The sequence below is a fragment of the Bemisia tabaci genome, chromosome 4 (assembly GCF_918797505.1).
Source record: "Bemisia tabaci chromosome 4, PGI_BMITA_v3".
NCBI lineage: Eukaryota > Metazoa > Arthropoda > Insecta > Hemiptera > Aleyrodidae > Bemisia > Bemisia tabaci.
This window is the reverse complement of record NC_092796.1, coordinates 25,501,615-25,520,762: the sequence shown is the minus strand read 5'-3', so window position 1 is coordinate 25,520,762 and position 19,148 is coordinate 25,501,615. Positions and strand designations below refer to the sequence as shown.

At 35.8% G+C, this 19,148-nt stretch overlaps 3 protein-coding genes across 8 annotated transcripts in view; 2 read left to right on the top strand and 1 right to left on the bottom strand.

Moving 5' to 3' along the window:
• Nucleotides 1-12,444, top strand: part of unc79 (UNC-79 domain-containing protein) — a 45,286-nt gene extending 32,842 nt beyond the window's left edge. For all 6 annotated transcript variants that reach the window (XM_019045173.2, XM_019045172.2, XM_019045176.2 and 3 more), the window contains 14 exons: nt 315-411; nt 847-957; nt 1,585-1,725; nt 2,132-2,262; nt 2,707-2,801; nt 3,553-3,786; nt 4,974-5,084; nt 5,698-5,814; nt 6,340-6,504; nt 7,581-7,759; nt 8,506-8,734; nt 9,543-9,683; nt 10,064-10,186; nt 10,745-12,444. In XM_019045173.2, coding sequence (XP_018900718.2) covers nt 315-411; nt 847-957; nt 1,585-1,725; nt 2,132-2,262; nt 2,707-2,801; nt 3,553-3,786; nt 4,974-5,084; nt 5,698-5,814; nt 6,340-6,504; nt 7,581-7,759; nt 8,506-8,734; nt 9,543-9,683; nt 10,064-10,186; nt 10,745-10,951 — 2,081 coding nt within the window. In that variant the 3' untranslated portion in view covers nt 10,952-12,444. The remainder of the gene's footprint in view (nt 1-314; nt 412-846; nt 958-1,584; nt 1,726-2,131; nt 2,263-2,706; nt 2,802-3,552; nt 3,787-4,973; nt 5,085-5,697; nt 5,815-6,339; nt 6,505-7,580; nt 7,760-8,505; nt 8,735-9,542; nt 9,684-10,063; nt 10,187-10,744) is intronic.
• A 143-nt stretch (nt 12,445-12,587) lies between these two features.
• Nucleotides 12,588-17,347, bottom strand: LOC109032862 (mediator of RNA polymerase II transcription subunit 28). Its single transcript, XM_019045178.2, has 4 exons — nt 17,085-17,347; nt 16,110-16,298; nt 14,918-15,247; nt 12,588-13,794 (listed from the first exon to the last, which is right to left on the bottom strand). The coding sequence occupies exons 1-4, from the start codon at nt 17,142-17,144 to the stop codon at nt 13,621-13,623; spliced, it is 753 nt and encodes a 250-aa protein (XP_018900723.1). The 5' UTR covers nt 17,145-17,347; the 3' UTR covers nt 12,588-13,620.
• A 177-nt stretch (nt 17,348-17,524) lies between these two features.
• Nucleotides 17,525-18,843, top strand: LOC109032806 (COP9 signalosome complex subunit 9). Its single transcript, XM_019045106.2, has 3 exons — nt 17,525-17,726; nt 17,990-18,062; nt 18,649-18,843. Exons 1-3 carry the CDS (start codon nt 17,658-17,660, stop codon nt 18,684-18,686), a joined length of 180 nt encoding a protein of 59 aa, XP_018900651.1. The 5' UTR covers nt 17,525-17,657; the 3' UTR covers nt 18,687-18,843.
• Nucleotides 18,844-19,148: the final 305 nt, after the last annotated feature.

Here is a 19,148-nt window from a genome sequence, read left to right as displayed (position 1 = left end):
TTTCTACAGCCGTGCTGTAGCACATCATGAGGCAGATGATCTTTATGTAAGTAATTAACATAAGCCAAGAATTTTACGAAAATCTTGAAGCAAAGCGTAATGAATGAGTCAGTCGCTTTTAAGAGATACAGCCTTATGAATAGACTTTCTCTTCGTGAAATCGCAGCAAAATAACGATAGACACATTAAAAAAGTCTGAAATCTACTCCTAATGGCACAATCTATGTTATAAAGCCTTTAAGTATTAATAATGAATGAAGTTCTTGTTTAGTATTCATACTTATCAGTTTTGTGAATAATTATTCTGATTTCAGTTAGGTCAGAGGATTCCAAAAATTATCGCCAACCATTACGAAAATCAACAAGTCCGCATTCGTTGTCTGCTGAGCATTCCAAACGTCCTGAAGCATGGTAATTGTGTCTAAAATTTTAATAATCTGATGCCTAGTATATTAATATAATAATTTTATACTTCAACCTAAAATTACTTTAAATATTAAGATTGCGGGTCACTCTGGAAAATTGAGAAAATTATGCCAAAATCAAGATATTTAGTTCCAACATAATTTTTCTTATGACGCTTTATATGACTTACTTTTTTGGGAGAATAAGTCAGGATGGTAACAAGAAATTTAAATTTAAAAAAATGAAATGAAATGGAGGAAATTTTTCCAAAATCTCAAGGAAACATACGGATATTTTTGTCCTTGCGACCTGTTCCTCCTGAGATAAAATTCCATTTTAATACATTTTGTGAGGGAAAAGATTCCAAAAAAATTATATGTAATCTTTAATATTGGATTTTTTTTGTCATTTTCATTTTGAATTTTTCTTATTTCATGATAGGAATCAAAGAAATCACACCCCCCTTGATCCTGCTGTACAATTTGCTTGCCATGCTGCTACAGATTTAAAATTAAGTGCCTCCCGCACTGGTGATGAATGTGTCATCAACAGGTATAATTTTTATCTTACCTTTGTGCAAATGTTAGTTTTATTTTCATAGTTTGTTCGACCCTCTCAACAATCATAGTTATGGTGCAATAATTTTGCTGGGAGCAAAGAAAGTGCCTCCTCCGCTTCAGGTACAATCTTGAAATAGTACTACTGCTATTCCATTTTGGTTGGATGTTAAAAACGAGTATCCCGTTCCACTTTTTGCCACAAGAGAATTTCAACTCTTCAGTCACTATTAGACCTTTGTCACTAGGGTATCAAATTCTTGGGATTGGAATTGGTTCCAAATGATTGTATAACTTCAACTATTTTTGGTTCATACTTATGCAATACAACGATTTTAACTGCAGATTCATACAAGAATCTTAGAGAGTTCAACCACTGTGATAGAACTTTTTCTCATCGTAAACTTTTTTTAGTCTGTAGGAAGTTGGACCTCATTTCCAAAACGTGAGATTTTGTCATTGTTAGGATCCAATTTTTTGTACAAAAAGTTCTAATGACGTGACTAGTAGCATTCTTCGAGAAACCCATGAGTTAGATTTCCTCAAGTTACTTTTTTATCTTTAAATTGTCATTTTTTTTGCATCAAGCTATAATATTCATCCTTGTGTCTTGTAATTCCAGATGCGGAGAATGTGGAACAGCCTTAGAAGAGTATTCAGAAGAAGAATTGGGTTTGTGTATTGTAATTTTAGGAACATTCATCCACCGGGAACCTGCGCTGGCGGCTCCTCTCCTGCCACATATTCTCATCACTGTTGGAAAGTGAGTTTTTCATCATCTTCACTTGATTCACGCTGTTTTATCAGTCTTCAAATTTGATAACAAGTCTAGAAAACGGTAGTAAGCTCAGGAAAAGTAAGAGAGGTCTTCAGATTTTAAGAGATGGAGAAGAATCGACGATACAATTCATATGCAAAAACTCTAACTTTGAAAGTCTGGTAAAAATCAGGGCAGTTGGAAATTTTGGAGCCAGGGATAAGCAGAAAAAATCAAGGAAAGTCAGAAAATTTGAAAATGAAGAAATCATGGAAACCTTGTGACTCGCTGACATTTTTCTGTGATGCCTTTGTCCATTTATCGTTACATTTGTTTCGTTGTAAATTAAAATGTCATGCTTTTCCCTAGCATTGATTTAAACCTGTGTTTTTTCTCATGCATTTTTTTTTAGAATGGCCACTTGGCATGGTGAGAGCACTCCGAAAGGAGCAACCAGTGTTGCCCGCCAATTTCTGCGTTGTGTTCTGCATCAATTGGCCCCCAATGGAATTTTTGTACAAATGTTTCATACTCATGTTTCAGGTCAGTTCCTCTCCGTTTGGTACTCTAATATGTCATAAAGTGAATTCTTACCAGCTTAATAAGATTGAATCACGGAAAATACGCAAATATAACACGGGATACACGCAAAATGGGTAAAGTTTTGCTTGAGGCGGATACGCTGCATTCACTCAATAGTATTTTCCCAAAGTTTCAGAAGTTTGGGAAGACATAGCAGGGGCTCAAATTTATAGTTCATATCATAAGACTTTTCAAAGTTGGGCAAAATTTCTTTGACTTTTCAAGAACTTGTCATCCTGATCAATTGTTAAAGAAAGACCCACAGAATATGTTCCTGCAATCCATCGTTTTGATTCTTGAACATCCAATATAAACTTGCTACACATATTTGACTCTTTGATGTTTGTAAAAATCATAGTATTTCACAGTTTTTCATTATCTTTACTTCCTCTTTACTTTTTCCAGCATCAACCAGACATCATTTCTTCCGCAGCGTAGCACAAGCCCTCCATGATTTCAATGAACTAAATCCCGTAGCCCCTCTTCAACTACTATTTGAGGTAATAACTAAGAATGAAATTTATCTCACCAGGGCTAAGCACCTTTCAGAGGAAAAATTATGCTGGAGCTTCAGAATTGTTCAATTCCAGTATTTTTAATCCCCAAGTCCCTAAAATGTTGATGTGGTCATAGGTTAGAGGAAAATTGAAGGATTTTCCTTTAATCTATGAGGAATTGTTTTCCTTTTTTTTCTTATGAGTTCCAATTTAGTTAATAGATTATATGATTTTAAATCATACTGTCCTTAAATTGGCACAAAGGAATTCACACATGTTTTTAGGCCAAGGTGTTATCAAACCCTCAAACTTCCAGACTTAAGAGACCATTAGGTTGTGAAAAATGGAAATTCATCGAACACACTTAAAAATTTCTGCTCCTATAAAGATATCTTTGCCTCTTGAAGAACATTTAAAGGAGCGAACCATATAATATTTAGAGAACCGATTTGCTGTATTGTAAGAAAACTGGCAATTCAACTAACTTTATGCAGTCCTGATGATTTCTTCGAAACTTCTACTTCCGCCTATGTAAAGTCTGTGCTTTTCACTCAGAAAGATTTAATCCCTGCAATGAAAATTATATTGATACTCCGATCTATGAAAATAGCTAATCAATGAATTGATATTTATTCCATGTCAGAATTATCTAGTCATTTTTTAAGTAAATTTAAGAAATTGCATAACTCAAAACTCTGATAAACCATAACCTGCTTTTGCCACACAATAGTTGTAATTGACCAATGCATTACAGAGTCTAAATTCTCGAAAGTCACTTGTGAGCACAAATCTGAAGGAGGTCCTTGCCAATGTAGCCTGCTATCTTGACTGTCTACCACTGGAGATTGGTCTCGGTTGTGCAGCGTGGAGTGGATTCCTCACACAATTAGATCTCCTCCTCCGTAAGTTACCCACAACTCCGGAGGCCTCCTCGCTCCTACGCATTATGAACTCTGTCCTCAAAGTACCAGGCATACCAGCTTCAAAAGTAGGTTATGAAATTTTTTTTTCTATTCATCATTATTCTTTTTCTTCTATAATAGAAATTTGAACCGAGTAAAACGAAGTCAGCCACAGAGGTTGGGAAAAGGTCTGAAATAGAACTTAAAGGGTTGTATGGGTTTCACACAATCACAAATGCAAGAAAGAAAATAGCTCGTGGCTTGTTTTTTACTCAGCAAAATTAAAAGTAAATTTGAAAAAAAATGCAATTTGATTATGACATCGTCTTTCAATGATACATTCTCTAAACTACGTCACATAAATATATCAACATTGGATTAGTTGCAAACCTTGTAGTATCAAGCTGCTGAATTTTAGAGCAAAAAAAATGTGTCAGCTTAACTTTAGAAAGACGGCTGCGAACTGGACAAAATTAAGGCTCGGTAATCAAAACGCTGTTGTCATAATGATAATGGGGTCACAACATCATCGTTGATGCGGTATCTTTACCCGCGTCTAAGTTGGACTAAAAAGCTTAAAAACGGGAGAGCAAGAAGAATGGAAATATTTGATGGAAATGTTAAAAGAAAGTGAGGGGCTGCTTCAAAGCACAAAAGCAGGCTGCATGAGTTTAAAGAGGATGAAATCCAAAACCAAAGAAGGTTTTGACCAAAGTAAATTTGAAGTCTGAGAGATACTTGGCTCACATATATAATTTGATCACATTGGCTACCGGTTGTCAGGAATATGAATTTTGCCTCGGCCAGCTTTCCAAAGTATTTAAGCATCTATGACTGTAATAAAGGAGGTATTGAAAATGTGATTAATGATATCCACTAAAATAGTGTATACCTTGGTTTTCCCACCTTACTCTCATCTGTGATAAGGGTGTAACAACTATCGCAAATTTGCCCATTACCGCACACCGCATTGGTCGATAAATCCGAGGTAGAAGAATAATGGTTTAAATGCAAGACTAAGTCAAAGGCAGTATTTTTGAGGGGTGATGTATCTCTAAGTATTGGACATCAGAGCAGGGTATTTTTACAAATTTCCTTTCTTTATGCTAATCTACAAGTTTAAACTCAAGTAACGCAATCCTGCGACTAATGGCATTGACCCACTACTGATCAGTGCAAACTTATTTTTCGAACCACTCATGTCAAATCATCTGCAATAAATGGATATTTCAAACTGAAAAACATTTATCTCCACTGTTTTTTCGTTGTTTAGAGCTTGTTGGAACCATTTACTAAGATATTGAGCTACAGCATACAAAATTCATTTCTTAAGTACAACACTTTAGTCGACATCTGCTTTTACTGCTATCGAGGTTACTCCAGGGTAAGTCTTCCTTCATTAAGCTAATTCTCGTCCTTAAATTCTGTGTTCTTTCCACAGCTTTCAAATTTTCTCTCACTCCCTTCATAAAGTTGCATGATATGAACCTTGCTTGATTTTAATTAAATATATTTTTAGCAAGTCTATAAACACTGGACATGAAATATCCAATCCATTTTAATTGCATCAGGATGTCCTTGTGTAAACAGGAGGTATGAATTTCTTAGGGACTTTAAATGACTTATAAATGTCGTAATTTAGGATGAGGAATGAAGTGTCATAAACTGAGAGAATATTTTCCTTCCTTTTGTAGGTACATTTGAGGGCTGCGCTTTATTCCTTATTTTATTAAAATTATCAACATGAAAACAAAATGTAATGAAACAGACCACAATGGAATCGAACAGAACAAGTATCAATCACAAGACATTTTTCTTTTTAAACCTCCCTTTGTTCTCTGTTGACATGGTTTATGTGTATATGTGTTTTCTTTCTTTTTTTTATTGTTTATTGTTTAAAGTATATGTGTATAAATTAATTTATTTATTTCTGAACATGGGCCAAGTGCTCTACAACTTGTGAATTGATGATATTTTAGTCCTTTTAATTATTACAGGAAAGAGAAAAACTGATGTTGACAAGAACTGTGATTTTTGAGCTGGTCCAGGCATTAAAATTCAAAATCACCATACCAGACTCCAATTTTCTAGTTCTCATCAGTTTCATTTTGCAAGTAAGTGAACAATCATCATCCTTCAACAAAATTTATCATTAGAATTACTTCAAAATCAATCTCTCTACAATCTAAGTTTCATTAAATAGCCTCTTTTTTGTTCTTTAATTGATTACCAACAATATAGTTATTAGATTTAATCAGTTCTGTATTTTGGATAATTCTTCTGTGAGAAACTATTTAACATTATTTCCTGAAAGTGCTGAGGATTTTCTTCCATGAAAGAATATTCTTTCAAAGTTTCATTTTTTTGTCCTGGAAGGGCACAAACGCAGTTGACCTTATTACCCATCGTCACAATAAAGTTGAACGAACTGAGGCCTTGTCCTCACAAGCACAGTTCGCAGAACTTCGGGCAAACTTGTTCTAGGAGCTTATTATAACACAGCTATAACTTGTTTCTCAAAATTCCCAGTTTCGCAGAACTAATTCGTCCAAACTGTGCTTGTGTGGACAAGACCTAAGTGATTTCAGAAACATTTAAAATTATGATTCAGGAGTTTCATAAACTTGTAAAATTTACAGGATGTAGGTGGTGTCCTTCCACAAGCACATTCAATCGAACAAGGTAAAGTGCAGTTTCATGAACAGAATCCCATCTTGAACACTGGCGCGGCCGAATGTATGCGCCAACATCTGGCTGACGCTTTAGAGTTCCTTGCTGATTTTCATACCCTCTCAAAAATCAAGGTTAGTACTTTGTGCTAATAACCATAGCTTCTCTTTTTCTCATTTCATCCATACAGTTCATAGACTTATAACACAATCTAGACAGCGACTAGACACTAGGCCCGACTTTAGGCAGAAGAAGCGAGACAGCTAGGGGATGAAGACACATCTCCATCTGAATCAATACAGCCTTTTATACATGTAGTACTGCAAGTCGCTCATTGTAGGATGACTTCTGTTTTGCCAGAGGGTGCCTTTGATTCCTCGAATTTTCCAGTACTACATGCAATCTTGGCTACCTACCTATCGTCTCGCCTAAAGATCCTAATGCGCGGTCTAGATTGTATTAAACGATTACGATACAGTTCTAATCTGACCACTTAGGTTTCTGAGAAGGTTACTTCATGCAATTAAAATGACTATTGAACAGCAACCTGTTTCAAGACGTAGCCGCAGGAATCTTCTGAATACATGAATTTTGTTTTCCTGTGAGAAAAATATCAATCAGATTACTAAGAAATTTGAGAAAACATGCTCATGCTCAATACTTCAACTTGTGATGACCAGACAGGGTATGATTTAAAATATGACATGTAGTGAATTCTCAAAAAATAAAATTATGCAGAACTTAGGAAGCCCATTGAAAATTTTCGAATAATTCAAAAAGGAGAAATTGCCTTTTAATTTAACATCAAAATCAGTAAATTCAAAAGTCTCCTTCATGGCAAAATCCAAAATTAATGCAGCTCAATTCTTCTTGAGGAAAGGTCAGTTTCCACTAAACTTTTCTGCAATCGGTAATACTTGGAATTTACAAATTTGCACACTAAAGAGATTTTTCATTTAGTTGAAATATGCTAAAATGAGTCTAATAATTAGGTTCTTTTGATGTGATAGACGTTTAAATTGACAGATAACGGAAACATTGATTTCTTACTAATAATTCAATTAAATCTCATGAGAGTTCCTTTCTACACACAGATTTTTTTGCCTCTTGAGACAACTTTCTTAGGCAGCTCTTTCAGCAGAAAGAAAATCAATTGTTGAAACTGACAACTTGGAACATCTTGGAACTAACAACTATGATTCATTTTCAGAGCTATGGAAAAGATTTAAGCGCAGGTTTGAATGAAGACACCTTGGGTGGAACTTTGAAAGCAGGCATTGCACAGTATGTCGCATTAGAAATGACCCGAGGCACTAGTCGAGATAGCCGCGCTGTTGCTCGATATTTACCTTGGTTATATACTGCACCTCCAACTGTTGTCCAGTCTGGGTATGTTTCTGTTTAGAGTATTTTAGAGTCGCATTTTATCATAAAATAATTTTGAAGTCCAATCAACTGTTTAAACCTATAAACCTGTAGTGATTGGTCATGTATCATTAATGGTTAAATACCTAATACTTTTTGGTAAATTTTACATGTCAAGCAAAAAGGTGAAGTTTTTAATGCAAAATTTACAAAATATTAAAATGCATCTGCTGCAGGAATATTACATGTGTTTTTTTTTTTTTTTAAATTCTACAGTTGAGGTATGCTGACTTGCCATTTTTATTTCAAGACAACTACAAGCAGTTTTTGTTATACTTCTCAACTTTTGATAATGCCAAATCGACGGTGCAAGTCGGCAATCACATAACTCGTTTGCGGTGTCTAAAAATCTCCGCAACTATGTTATTTTTTTAAAGGAGAACAAATGGACATGATTCCTTGCAGTTTTTGCAGAATTTTCCTCGCACATAGAAGAAAAATCACGGCAGTTTTAAGGAATTACCGTTGAGTAGTTTTCCGTTTAAAGAATAAAGTATGACAGGAAGTCTGCGACGTCGCAAATCGAGTTATGTGATTGCCGACTTTCACCGTCGAAAAGCAGCTATTGTGGACCCCTTAATTTTTCCCTATCTAACTCATGGAATAATCTGCAAATAGTTCATTTTTGCCTCTGCAAAATGATCCAGAATGGACACAATGTTATTCAATTTAATTTTTGACTAATATCGTTAAATTTTGGTTTATTGTAGACCTCGAGATTTGAACGAATGTATAAATGGAGTCAGACTTGCTTCTTGGCTGCTATTAGGGAGTCTCACGCACTGCGCCCTCCAAATGTCACCTTGCCTACCAATCCCTCAAGAAGCATCATGCCACGTTGCTGATTATATTCAGCAAATTCTTTTGGGGTTCATCGATCAGTCAAAAACTTCTGTCATCCACATGTCTTCCTTATTTCACGCTTTCGTTCTCTGCCAGGTGCATATTTTTTTTGAGCATTCAGCGAATAGTTTACTGTGTATTATTCTGAATTTATATTTCTAAATAACCATTCATTCTTGTAGCCAGACTTGCACTATCTTGTGGCATCTTAATATTTTTTTGATTTGTGCAAATCTAAGATTATTGGAATCTTTTTACAGACTCATCTAATCGCCCATTGAAATACAGCTCTTTACTTAGGGCTATCCCAATTAATGAGTGAAAAAACCATCATTTTTTGTTTTTATGAGTGAAAAGTAGATAGATGGTAACTCTTCCAACTGTCACTGCAGCGCTATCACATGGAATCCACTTTATAAAAATGTTGTCAGTTTTCTTGCCTAGTTCAAACCAAAGAAAGGATCGCCAATGTCAACATATATTTTCAGAAAATCTTCGAGCACAAAGCATTATTTCTAAGATCTGGTCGGTTTTTAAAAAGCACTTTTGCATTTCCTTGCTTTGGGTACACGAGGCAACTTTTTCAAGTTTTCTTTAAACGCTCTCATTAAGAGTGACCAAAAAGAAAGACGGTCTTGGATCTTCGTCAAGATTACAATAGTGAAAAAAAAACGTATCAGTATAAAGTCATTAATGCATCAGGGAAAAACTGTAAGTCTTTTTCAGTGTATTTAGCGGTGAAGTTCTGACTTTTTACTATTGAATTTATTCGGCAAAGTTGTAATTTATTATTAAGCAGTTGTCTCTTTCATCATCATTTATTGTGTCATAAATTGTTGGATGGTTAATTCAGCTCATTTAATTTCCCTTCATTTAATGCAAATATTGCTGTCCTTATTTCCAGCTGTGGACTGTTTACATGGAGCAGTATGCTGAAATGAATCCCCCAAGGAGTGAAGCTCACTCTGTATCAATGAGTATCCTGTTCGATTTTTGGTCCAAAATCACATCAACTGTTCTTCAGCTCGTCTCCTTTTCTAAAATGGTTAGTTTTCAATTATCTTTTTTCAGGCTTTTAACGGAGGGAAGGAAATTTCTTTCACCGACCATTAAGTTCTAAGAAAATTAAAATTTAATTTCAAGAAAGTGAACTGGAACTACAGTAAATTAAGAAGTTTCTCATCACCACATGACTATTTGTCTTAAGGTCTTGCTTTCCACTAGGCAGTGGTCTGTTGCAAAATCTAGGAAAGCTCTTAGGAAGTCAGAAAGAACAAATTCAGTGCATGTAGGGATGTATGTACTATGTTGTCAGAAGTATCATGTATCCAATGTTTGCAACTCTGACTGTATGCAATCACCTATGTTAAACAACCTCCCAATCTAGCACTTATTCAATCCACCCATTTTTTTACTTTTTTTCAGATGGCAGAGATGATAAATTTACACTTTTTGAGTCTTTTAGAGGCCCTTTTGGAAGTGCACTCATCGGTGCTCAGCAAACTTCTGCCAATTTGGACTCCTATTTTATTTGCGCACCACATCCAGGTAAATGCCCAAAATAGGTATTCTTGTCTGAAGGTCTTGCTCCCCACTAGGCAGTGGTCTGTTACAAAATCTGAGAAAGTTCTTAGAAAGTCAGAAAGAATAAATGCAGTGCATGGAGGAATGTATCTAAGTAGTGGGTAATGTCATCCTCAATGTTTTCTAAAAATATCCTTGTTTAAGTCGGATGCAGAACCCTGACATCTGGACAGATCTTAATTTTTTTCTAACTTGATCAGTTTAACAGTACCTTTCTATAGAACGGAATCAAATATTTGAAGAAATTTCGCAATGGCTGTTTCGAGAGTGTTGTTTTTGCTAGATTGGATTCAAAATATTAATCACCATCAGCAAGATTTGCCTTGGTCAACATTTGATAGATTGATTTTTTTGTAGGTACGTCAGCCTTTGCGGTTGTAATCGGTTGATTTTTTTTTTAGGCATCCAAGAGGATTTTGTCGGTGTCAATGATTCCAATTTTTTCCTTCACTGACTTTTCTGTTAACTCGATTACCTATATTTTTAATCCAATTAATTTTTGTCTAATTATTTTCTTTCCAGTTACCTGGTCACCTTCAACTCCGTTTACAAAATTGTTGCAATTTTCCACCCACATCGCCCTCTGTTGCACCCAGTTCTCCTGATACCAGTGAAATTAACCCAGTATCACATAATTTAATTCTTGTGCGTTGGTTAAATCGACTTCAGTTCAAGATGGGTCAAATTGAGCTCCAGTCATCCACAGCAACTCAGTTTTACTCTGTCTGACCCTTCAAATTCTTATGTAAAGTGCATTTAGCAAAGCGTTCACTAATTTTGTTTTCAAATAGTGCTCTGTTTTAAGTGATTCATGTTTTTTAAGGACCCTTTGTAGCAAATTTTTAGTTACTTATTTCCTCTCACTTGGGGCATGGTACCTATTACAAGCGCTTCCATTGAGAGCCATTCACTACCAAACTAATATGAGATGTGGAAAGTGGATAATGGCCTTTTCGTTAAATAAAAGTTGAAATTTGCAATTCATCTTCAAAACTAGCTTTTATCCATTTTTATACTTTGAGTTGAGAAACATCGAATGATTATTAAATTCAATACGAAAGATAACCTGTAAGATTTCATGGCGTTTTTGATGACCACAATTTTTGTTTTTTTCTGCAGTTTTCACACTAATCAAGGAATGCTTCTTGAATCAAAAAGTTTTCTGTATCGACACAAACTGTTTTCAGACGAGAATAATTTTGATTTCCAATGCATCTTTCTGCCCTCTACTTTATCAACCCATAGATTTTGGTTTTTTGCCTGCTGCAGAATGAAATCTCAGTGTTTGATTGTTGATTCCTAAAAATATTCATGGTTGCGAATGTTTTTAGGTAATATCTGTCACAGTGAGCCTAGCGAGCATTATCTTATATTGTGTTTGTCCTGTATTATAATGATTTATGGAGCTTACCTCGATAGTGAAGTGTATGCAGTGCCAAATAAGTAAAGGTTTTTTCCATCATAGTCTATTACATGGAATTACAACCTAGTGTTCCAAACGTTTTTCCATGCTCCCAACATAAATTGAATAGAATGGTCACTTTCTCTGTAGCATTAATACATCTCAAGAAAAATGTAAAAAGTGCGCCTTATATTAAAAGCTGACCCTTGAAAGGAAGTGACCATCATTTAAGTTAATTTAATATGAATAAACCATCATCTTTAAAAAATCAAAGATTTAAATGAAGTGTAATAATTGTAATTATCATTTCAGTCTTTTGAAAATGTTTTTGTTAAAATTTTTAATGTTACCGTTTTTCATTTTGTTTTTTCTTTGTGTCTCTCATAGTACAAGTTACTTACCAAACAGTTTTATTCATAACATTTTATAGATTTTATTATCTTGTCAGTCAACCAGACTCTGTAGAAAAATGTAAGTTTTTCCAAATAGAATTCACTAAGTAAAAGTACAATGTATTGTTGATTTTCTAAAAATTATTGGGCATGTGCAAAGAGGAGACCTTCTTCGGCTCAGAAAGCCTCACAGACCCTCTGACCTAATTGCAATCGCTTCTACACCTTAATTACGCAGTGGTAATATTGATCATCTCAAAATTTTTCTCCCCGAGTGCGCTGGAATCTGTAAAATAACAAGAGAGGTTCGATTTTCCAGTCTAAAATGCCCCATGAGTTCAATGGTTTTCACAATTGCTCATGCTCATGCTAAGTCCGCCAAAGCAATATTGTAATTTGGCTCGGCAACCCTTCATAGCTTCCATTCACACCTAGAAGTCTATATTGAGCTTGGAAATTTAAATCATTGCCAGTTTAAGGCACGTTTCTTTTTTATCTTCCTTGCAATGTAAGGGTAATGGAGCCGAAACACTGTGGGATTATGATAGAAAGTCTACGCTAAATAGTCAAGTTTTAGCAAATTTAAAAAACCAAATTTATTTTGGATAGAAATATTTGACAAGTCTGGTTCCCAGACCGATACAGATTTTATCTTTTTTACATACATATAACTTGTAATATATGCTCTATTAAGATTAAGGTATCATTAGAGATTTTTCTATACATGTTTTGACATCAGTAATGACATAATATTAATAATTAAAAAAAAAATCTGCACTTACAGGGAATTTTTTCCAAATTGATACAAATTGACCTTGACCTTCTCATGTGATGAGGTTAAGAGTAACATCGAGAAGAAAGGTGAATGAGTTTCTTAAATTGATTTGCGCCAAATACTCAGCCACAATGATGTCTCCTGATCGCCACTAAAATTGAAAAGGCCCAAAGTTTTTGTGGGTTTCAGATGGCTTTGACTGTCAAGATGGCTGTACTTTTGCAGCTTAGCCTCTCTGACTTAAAACTTATGTTTTTAATTTTATGTACAGCTGGGAACTTCAGCAAAATTTCGATTGATTAGAAGATGAGTAGTGAGCACTTGCAGTTCAACCCTATATATTTAGATTAGAAACTAAAAGAGGTGAGTCTTCAATCATCAAAATTAGAATGCCTCATTCCCATGTAGCTAGAGCCGAATGTTCCTAATTTATTTTAAAGAGAAAAAAACAACACACACAAATTTTTACAAAGAGTACGCAAAAATCATTACGCATATTCTAAAATTTTAAAAGTAAAACATAATGTTTATTAACATATTTTTTAGAGTCACTCTCCAACTTATGGCTTCACAGCCTCATTGCACTTCGCTTTTCAATTTGTTATGATGTATGTCTGAACTGCCAACCATGATGGCTACTAAACCTTCTGGACACTGATCCCCCCAATTATGAAATCAAATTGTGCAGCAAGCAACAATTGGCTGAAAGTAGGTCAGAGCTGACTGCACTGTGAGATCAGCGGGAAGGGAAGGTTTAAGGAGACGGGCCAAACTCTTCTTCGCCAGGCCCGCGACCGCGGCCTCTCCCTCTCCCCCTCCCGCGACCCCGTCACCTTCTCCCATCGGGCATTCCAATGTTGCTAGTTGTCTTTTCGAGGTAAGCCAAGGGTCCTTGGAGGAGTCCTCCAGGTCCTTGGCCCGGAAATGGAGGGCCTCTTGGCTGCTGCATGAACATACCCTGCTGGGGAGGCCCGATGGGACCACCAACACCTGGTCCAGACATCTGCAATTAAAAAGAATCAATTTTAACAATGGTAACATCAGACCAAAAAACACCAATGCAATGGGATGGCGTTTTGCAAAAATAACTTATCAACAAGAGATATTTTAGTAGACGGATGACTAACACACTCAAGAGAAACAATAATAAGCATACATTAGTGATGGAAAAAAAAAATCGTAGACAATCACAATACCTATAAATGATTTAAAAGGAATGCGAATGCCCCCTTTCTCTACCTGGCGGTCACAACAAAAATGAAGCAATCCTGGAACATAGGTCAATTTTCAAAAGCACTAACGCTTCTCTTTTTCTTTTGGTTCATCAACTGAAAATAAGGAGCCAAGCTCAAATTCTGCTGAGAGATAACACTTTGGTATGAAAAAATTTAGTATCCTACCCGGAAGCAGATTGGTAATTTGACCAAGAGGCAAAAACGCTAATCACAAGAAATAAAAAGTCCTCTGGAACTATTTGAATCTCTGTGTTAAAATTTTTAGTTGCCATTATTGGCGAGAGCATTCCATTTACATTTTTTTTCATTTGCTCAGGCTTAAAGTTGAATATTACAAAAGCTAAAGCTTTTGAGTATTTCTTCATTCCAAAATATTTTCTCACAAAATGATGGATGGAAAGTCTCATAATTTGACATTTCCCTTTTAAAAAAATCGCATGGATTTGCAATTTCCTCATAAAGCACAGCAATAGGCGACCAGACAAGGTCTGAACTAGAAGTAAATGCCATGTTTCCTCGTCAAAATCTTACGTAGAAAACAATCCACACAATGAGAAGTTTGGAAACAAACTCCTGAATGAGACATTAACAAGTATTTGTAACACAGATCAAATGGAGTTAGATCATACAAATGACGTCATCTGTATTTTTGTCATTTAACAAATGTTGATTGAAAGCACCTATCTTGTTTAGCAGTTGATTTCTAGACTTCCAGTTGTGCCATTCGTTTTCTCCGTGAAATTTGGAAGAAAAAAAAAGTTCCATAGTGCTTCAGTCCATACCTTGTTCAGTGGCCTACTTACAAATAGCGCATAGCTGCGGGCTACTCATTAAACTTTTCATTTTTAAACTGGCTTTTCTCAAAGCCCTGCATGGAGAACTTGCACTGACCTGAGCTTGCATCTGCTGCTGCATTTGCTGCTGCTGTTGCATTTGTTGTTGCTGCTGCATTTGCTGTTGTTGTTGAAGCTGTTGTTGCATCATTGCAGGAGATGGACCAGGCTGAGGAGGCGCACTGTTTGGTGCTCCTGGTGCACTGGGCCCGGGGCCTTGAGGATTGGCTACTTGGCCTGGATTTGGGGGTGTGCCTTGGCCTTGAGCACCTGTTTTCTCCCAGCCTTGCAGATCTGCCAGCAAATTTTGCCAAACTGCTATTTTATCGTACAGGCGCTTAATTAATTCATCTTTCCGGCTCAATTCATGTCGCATATCCAGTGTGTCCTGAAGAAATGGGTGGGTTAACATCATTTGGTACATCAAAAACTTCATCATGATTCGATGGACTCAGACAGCAACTTTTTACGTCTAAACTTTGATTCCTCATTTGGCTACGGCACTACGATGTTGCCAGAGCAAGCTAGGGCATGTTAGACGTTCATTGAAATTATCGTTTGAAATTGAAAAAAATGCTGAATTTGTCAGCTTTTGACTACAGTATAGGGAATTTTTTTAAAAAACAGGAAGAGACTTACTTAATATGAAAAAGAAAAAAAACGAAAATTTACAATATTTAAGAATTTATTCCTCTTCCTTTGCTTTTTGTTTGTCAAGACGCGTTTTGGGCCTTGATGGATTCTATCTTTGATTTCCGACTAAAAGAAAAGAGGAGTGAAGTGGGTTTTTAAATATTTTGAACTTTCGTTTTATTCATTTTAACGTTGGCGTTCATTGAAAATCAGCTTCCAAACACCAATATCTTTTGTCCCAGGACAGTAATATATTAAATGGTACACTGTGTGCTAATGAGATATTCATATTTTTTTGGCTTGGATAAGGAAATTTGGTCTTCAAAAAATAAAATGTTTTTTTAGAGGATACTAAGAGCTGAGGTGGCAAGACCAACCACGCCAAGTTTTGATTGTGTGCGTGGAAGACAGAAAAAGAGCCTTAGGTCTATGTCTCATAAAGATAACTAAGTTTTCATTTTAAACATTATCAAACTTTACTTACTTATGTTACAAAGTACAGGCTGACTGAGCTGACAGTAAAGTACTTTAGGAAAGAGTATTTGGATTCGGAAAAAAAAAAAAAAAAAAAAAAAAACATCAGAAAAAGGAAGAAGCGAGTAGGATGAAGAACATACCTCTTTTACTACCAATTCAGGTTTTAAGGCTGACAAAAGAAATCGTTTCTGTAGGAAGAAAGCCTCCATCTGATGAGCAATTTCAATGAATCTTGGAATGGTTAAATCAACTTCTGCAAGGCTGTCATCTTTTTCAACAGCAAAAAAATCAGGACCAGAGTCATCTTTGGTTAGGGAGTTGATGCACAACTGAAAAAGTAATGTAGAATGTAATAATGTCATTAGCAATAGTAATGCAATTGGTCAACCGACAAGGATAGAAAAACAGAGCTGAAAATGACACAGCGCTTGTCATGGTTTGAGGGTAACCCGGCAAAGAGAATAAAACTCTGAACTTTAAAGAAAAGCAGGAACAATCAAAAGGTTTTCGATTATTTTGTACCTAAAATCCCCATATCATTATTTTGTTTATAATTTTACATCTCCCAGACAACTATGACTGATTTTTCAATGAGAAATATTGCTCTTTGAGAAGTCGGATTTTTCACGTCATCCACCGTAGTAATGACACGCTAGGTTTCTTCCACCTTGCTTTCATCCAAGTTTCATGTTGAACAACCAGCTCAAATGTGCATCACACCAACTGACGAAGGCAAGGTAGAAGAAACCGAGGGTGTCACTACCGCGGTGGATGATGTACAAAAACTTGACTTTTCAAGGGGCAATATCTCGGGTAATATTGTACATAGAAAGTTGCTTTTAACATGGATCTTATTATTTTCAGCTGATCTACAAGCATCAAGCATTGAAACTCGATACTGTGACCAGCGCAACTGACCCATTTGGTATCCTAGAGGATGCAGCGTTTTACGTCTTGAAGATCCTAACAACCTTACCTGATTAAAATCCAACCCACCCTAGGAGAATCCGTTGATATAATTATTTAGTGAGGATTGCCAACACTTTCTACATTCATTGGACGCATTCAAAAGTCTATTGAGCGATGTAAAAAACATACTACAGCAAATTACTCACCAAAAATGCCTCCTCAAACTCGTCCATCATGTTGCCATTTCCATCGGTCGGAGTCGCCATTGTAAAGCTTTAGGGCCTCCTTAAACACTTTCTTCAGGATGAATTACTCTCTTACTATGTTATTTCAAGCACCTTCACTAGACCACATTTTCAAATTCGGCAAGGACATACTTGGTTATAGATTCCGGTCTCTGACTAGCGGCATTTACAACGAAATCAGAGTCGAAATGAAGGGAAAAGAGATAACCTCAAATTCTTTTAGATGTAAACAAAAAAACTTATTGAGCGAGCGTCGAGCCAATCAGAGAGAAGGTAAAAAACTCTCCTTTTTCTAATTGGTTTAAAAAAACGCGGTTAAATCAAATCAAGTCTGCTGATTGGGTGATGATGGTGGTGTCGGAAGAGCATTTTGGTTTGGGCTTCGGGATTTGAGGTTAATTAATTGGATTTTGTTATTGATACTGTACTGTCACTACTGTCATTGTGTCTTACAACTAGAATTTCTAGTTTTCGCAGTTTAATTTGCTATTATAGTTTGCTTTGAATCTATTAAGGAGTCAGATTCAACGCACGATGAAACCCACAGTTGTCGCTGATGAAATGTTCCCAGAAGGAGCAGGACCTTACATGGATATCGAGGAGGTAAGAAGAACGCTCATTAGTTTCCTCATCGTCTATTATTTCTGGAACAAAACGGCTAAACCAAAATTATATCCTTTTAAAAACATTCTCCAAGGCTGTAATAGAACCTTGCGAATTAGTATTGATATCACAAGCCTAGTTAGAATGTATGTAGTGAAACAACTAGTAAGTTAATACAAACACCTCGATGAAATGAACGCCCAAAATCTGAAATGTACATCAGTCTATTTCCCTATTAATCAAGATCTTCTAATTTTTTTCAGGCGGAGGAATCCTCAGGCATTCTGCTTGATCTGGCCGCCAATGACAAGGCTGTGCACGGTGACTTTTTCAATGGTAATAATCTGATGCCCTCTCATCCGGCTATAGTCGTAACTTAATTTTTAAGTACCCTAACAGTCCTGAGATTCGCAAGTTGCACAAGGAGATGTGCTTAGTCAGAAGGAGTATTTCCTAACACAAGGTTTTATGTCAGAGTCATTAGAGATTCCAGTCTTTGCCCAATTTTTAGAGGTGTTGGGAATGCACAATACACAGACTGTATCATGAAAGTGTGGCTTTCTGAACTAGTTTTTTCAATTTTAGTAGATTCCATAGTGTGAAGTCCCCTAAATTTCAGCCAAACAGGCCATACAAAGGTCATTTGGCCCCATTTGGTAACACAATACTAAACCTTGCAGAGCCTCTCCGAGCTCCATTGAACCTTTTCGCTGCATTAGGAAGAAAGACTCCTTACTTAGTCCTCTTTTCAGCCAGGACAGCCCTCCAAAAATTTTGGAAGCAGTCTGTCCCTGGCGGGGTACTTAAAATTCGGTTTTGAATGATATAGTAAAAACATCAGATTTTATAAGGTTACTGAAAGTAAAAAAAAAAATATTTTACAATTGACAGTTTTCATTGAGGATGCAATATTTTGTTCCAGATTTCGAGGACTTATATGATGATGAAGATCTCGAGTGACAAGATCTCTGCTCTCCTTCTATCATACTGTTCCTTAAACTCAGCATACCATGCATCAAATTCCTCATCTAGAATTTAAGTTTGTTTTGATTTCTTAATTTTTAATTTCCCTGATAATGTTATTATGTAAATATATTTTTTACTTTTACCAAAAGAAGCGATTCATTTGTTTTTGAAAGATTATTTACCCCTCAATGAAACAGATATTATGACTTATAGAATGGATAAAAAAGGAAAACATTCAAAACAGAACGTCTGTAGTAAAATTTGAAATCTATCTTCTGAATTTGCAGGTAAAGAGCACATCAACGGTGTAAGTCGGCAATCACATAACTCGGTTTGCGACGTCACAGACTTTCTGTCATACTTTATTTCTTAAACGGAAAACTAATCAACGGAAATTTTCTAAAACTTCCGTGATTTTTCTTCTCTGTACAAAGAAAATTCTGCATAAACTTCAAG